The sequence below is a fragment of the Wyeomyia smithii genome, chromosome 2 (genome assembly GCF_029784165.1).
Source record: "Wyeomyia smithii strain HCP4-BCI-WySm-NY-G18 chromosome 2, ASM2978416v1, whole genome shotgun sequence".
Taxonomy (NCBI): Eukaryota; Metazoa; Arthropoda; class Insecta; order Diptera; family Culicidae; genus Wyeomyia; species Wyeomyia smithii.
In genome coordinates, this window is record NC_073695.1 from 186,020,632 (window position 1) to 186,024,716 (window position 4,085).

Sequence of the window (4,085 nt, forward strand, 5' to 3'; positions counted from 1 at the left end):
ATGAGCTTCCCCCCCCCCCCTACAATATTACAAATATTGGTACAAAATCTATACAACAGGGAAAGGAACCTTATCACCGAGAAGCTGGTGCCGATGTAGATCGGATGTTAAAGGTGAGCAATTCTCGCTGAAACCGTCCCACTGGTGACATGAGGTCTTTCGAAAGGATATTTTTATGTCTAATTGATTGAAAGTAGCGATAAAATGAGAACACCACTTTGGCTAGTTCATATTGATCACAAATCGGTTAAACGGTTTTTACAAAAATTGATTTTTGAGCAACGCTTGACCTTTTTATTGATTTATTTCTCTTGAATTTGTCATTGAACCCCCTGCCACCAATACATCGTTTTCAAGAGGAATGATAGAGCTTTCATTTGAAGTAGAAAAAAATTGGCCGCCATCTTGGATCTCGCCGCCATCTTGGATTTCATCAGAAAAATGTGTTTTTGAGCAAGTTCGCAACCACCGATTTTAAATTTGACATCACCATTGGAAAGCTGAGAAAAAATGCTTTAAAATACATTCAAAACATTAGGTGAGCATTGAGCTTACCTTGTCATTCTGGTCACTTTTCAAAATCGACCTTCAAACAGTACAACGCATGACGTGCGGCCAATATCAAATCATGCTGAGCCTGTGGTGTGTGTCTGTGTGTAGTGTATATTAGGGGCCATCCATGTTCCACGTGGACAGATTTTTAAGGATTTCGTTACCCCCCCCCACCTCTTCCCCTCCCCCACAACTTCTCATATAAATTCTCAAAATTTTGTATGGACCGTGGACATCACACAGGTACCCTCCCCAAAGTTGTCCACGTGGAATGTGGATGGCCCAATGCCCGTGTGACTTTGGGTTTTTTCACAAATTACGTAAAGCAAAAAATCGTATCGTTGATCACTTTTCACTGCATTCAGATTGTCTATTTCCTCACTCCCTCGCTCCTCCTTGACTGTAACGTAATTTGTGATTAAGCTTCTCTACGATTTTTTCGCTAGAACAAAGCTTGGTTCCCTGTACGGAGGACAGATTTCGCGTGTTTAGTAATTAAACAAATTAATGTTAGATTTTGTTTTTACTACTGTTATATACTGTTGTTTTCAGGCATCAAACTACTATCAACAAACTTAGGTACATATGGTATACCAAAGTATAGTATGAATCAAGTATATCCCGAGTAATCTGGAGAAGATTTGCGTATGCCAGCGTGAATAAAGTAAAAGTCTAATCATCACTTTTTTATCCCTAGCAAATTCTTATCGACGAAAAGGGTACGTTTGCTACCTAACGAAATTCAGCCAATTGATTGAAGGCTATTCAAAAATTACGGTGCGTGGGTGCCCTTACAACCTGTGAACTAGGAATACTGACTGTCCACATCATACGCACACCACAGGCTCAGTATATTGCGTTGATTTGATATTGGACGCGCGTTATGCGCTGAACTGTTTAAAGCTCGATTTTGAAAAGTGACCAGAATGACAAGATAACCTAAATGCTCACCTAATATTTTGAATGCATCTTAGAGCATTTTTTCTCAGCTTTACAATGGTGATTTCAAATTTCAAATCGGTGGTTGCGAACTTGCTCAAAAACACATTTTTTTTATGAAAGCCAAGATGGCGGCGAGATCCAAGATGGCGGCCAATTTTTTTCTGCTTCAAATGAAAGCTCTATCATTCCTCTTGAAAACGATGTGTTGTTTGTAGGGGCTTCAATGCCAAATTCAAGAGGAATAAACCAATAAAATGGTCGAGAATTGCTCAAAAATCAATGTTTGTAAAAATCGTTTAACCGATTTGTGCCCGAGGGGTCCATCAATATGAACTAACCAATATGGTTTTCTCAGTTTTTCGCTACTTTCAATCATTTAGACATGAAAATATCCTTTTTGAAAGACCTCATGTCACCAGTGGGACGGTTTCAGCGAGAATTGCTCAGGTATGCTTAATTCCGTTCAAATCTGATGATACTTGAAATATTCCCTCTACACGTCTGCTTACTTAAATTTGAAAGAGTCATTTTCAAGTAAACAAACTTGTACGGTACAAGAACAAATATTATTACTGGGGGAATAATTCATACAGTTTTTTAAGTAATTCGCGGGTTTATCATTTTTCATAATAGTATAACAATTATAAATGTCCGGTCAATTTCTTTCGCAAACTCGAAGAACTTTTTTCCAAGAGATCATATTTTATTAGAACACATCTCCTCATCAGTGACAATATGAGTCGCCTCTTAGGTCAACATTCTCGGAGACGTCTATACTATATAACCTTGAAGGGAATAAATGGGTGTCCAAAAGATAAAAGTTCTTTTAGAAATATCGAAAGGAAAACACTAATAGTAGAATGACACAGATAATATTGTCCAGTTGTTCGAAAAAGTTACAGGAATTTGCTATAGTCAAGTTTAAAAGAAATCCACGATTTGCTCTCGTTGAATGCTAAATACGGATCGCTGTTTGCAGCCGCTGGTGATTTCTCGTCCACCACGGTATCGAAAAGTTTTCGTTTGATTTGCGTTCTTCCGCCAACACTACCAGCGATTGTCGAATTGATACCCACCTCATGGTGTACCTGCTTCTTGTTGTTCTTCTTATTTGTGGTGGAACCACCAGGCTGAAAATCTGCTGCACTTGGTCCAAAATCCGAATGTCCTTCTGTTGGTGCTCCGGCAGTGTTTGGAACGTTCTTGGTTCCGTTGGACTTTGATCGTTGCTGTTGATCAAGGTCCCCCATTGATTTGTGCCGCTGACGTTGACGGTTGTTGGACTGGCCGGGAGTTTTGTTTTCAAAATATTTAATGCTTTGTTTGCCAGCGGAACCGAAAACTGGTGAATTGTTGTTTCCCGGTTTGTGCTTATTTTTCTGCAGCTTTTCCAGCCATTTTTTAAGCCGTTTGACAAAGGGCAGAATCATGAAAAATGAACTTCCATTCAAGCTATGATTGTCCTTGACGAAATTTTCGTTTTTCGTCACAGGGAGTAACTCAATTGGAAACCATTCACAGCATTTAATTTCATTACGAGTACGAGGTACGAAAACGGTAGAAAGGGGCACTCCTCTCACTAAATACAGCCTTGTATATTGATAGTTTATAACCAATTCGATGTACTCACTAGGAACAATAAGATTTTTAATGTCATACCCCGTCTCTTCGTAAACCTCTCGAATGGCGCAGTTAATCGGTTCTTCGTTTTCGTTAATTTTACCCTTCGGGAAACCCCACGAAGACTTCGCCCAGAACGATTGCACTAGCAATACCTGTTCCATATCTTCCGAAAGAAGGATAGCCCCATAAGTAGGCACCGAGAGTTTGTACTGCTTCCAGTCCTCCAAAATTTTATCAACATACAGTAGGTGTGGCTGAAGAAAAGGTATGCGCTAGAATTAAACAAAAACAATAAAACAATCGAAAATATTTGGTGATCATCTCTAACTTGGAACAGCTGAAAGGCAAATTGCTTGATGCCACATTTTTGCTTCTGAACAGATGAACAGTAAAAGTCCAGATAGAACCAGTGAGCCAGTTCGATTTGAAAACAAATCCGGATTAAGTTCTGTCGTTCTTCCACTGGGACATTTATGATAAAGCGAGCGCCCAGGTCATCAAGAATGCCGCTCGAAATTGTTTGCGACTGCTGCTGATTTGCTTTTGGTTTCGTGGATGTGGTGTTGGCAGACACTATCGTACTCACTGGACTATTTGTAGCCATATTATAATCTAGCTACTTCCAATACATAAAAGTACTTAAATAATCAGAAGGAACGAAATCACGCGTAATTCAAAGTTTTTGAGTCGATTGTTATGGATATGGTACAAATATTATGATCTACATTACCGATAGCATGACAGTAGTATGTCAAGGTTATATATTTCGAGGTAGGCCAATAATGTACATTACGTTAAACTGAAAATAAATCGCAAGTTAATCCCTAAAGGCCCAAACACAATGGATACGTTGTGGCTGCGTTTGCAGCAATTTGACAGAGTTAGCCCAAACATTCCTGTCAAATAAACGTCAACGCAACGCAAACGTATCCATTGTGCTTGGGCCTTAATGCTCTTTACATATGAAT

At 39.2% G+C, this 4,085-nt stretch overlaps 1 protein-coding gene across 1 annotated transcript; it reads right to left on the minus strand.

Annotated features, from left to right (window-relative positions):
• Positions 1 to 2,203: 2,203 nt before the first annotated feature.
• On the minus strand, positions 2,204 to 3,847 carry LOC129722378 (m7GpppN-mRNA hydrolase-like). The gene is made up of 2 exons (XM_055675776.1): positions 3,446 to 3,847; positions 2,204 to 3,389 (listed from the first exon to the last, which is right to left on the minus strand). Exons 1-2 carry the CDS (start codon positions 3,719 to 3,721, stop codon positions 2,391 to 2,393), a joined length of 1,275 nt encoding a protein of 424 aa, XP_055531751.1. The 5' UTR covers positions 3,722 to 3,847; the 3' UTR covers positions 2,204 to 2,390.
• Positions 3,848 to 4,085: the final 238 nt, after the last annotated feature.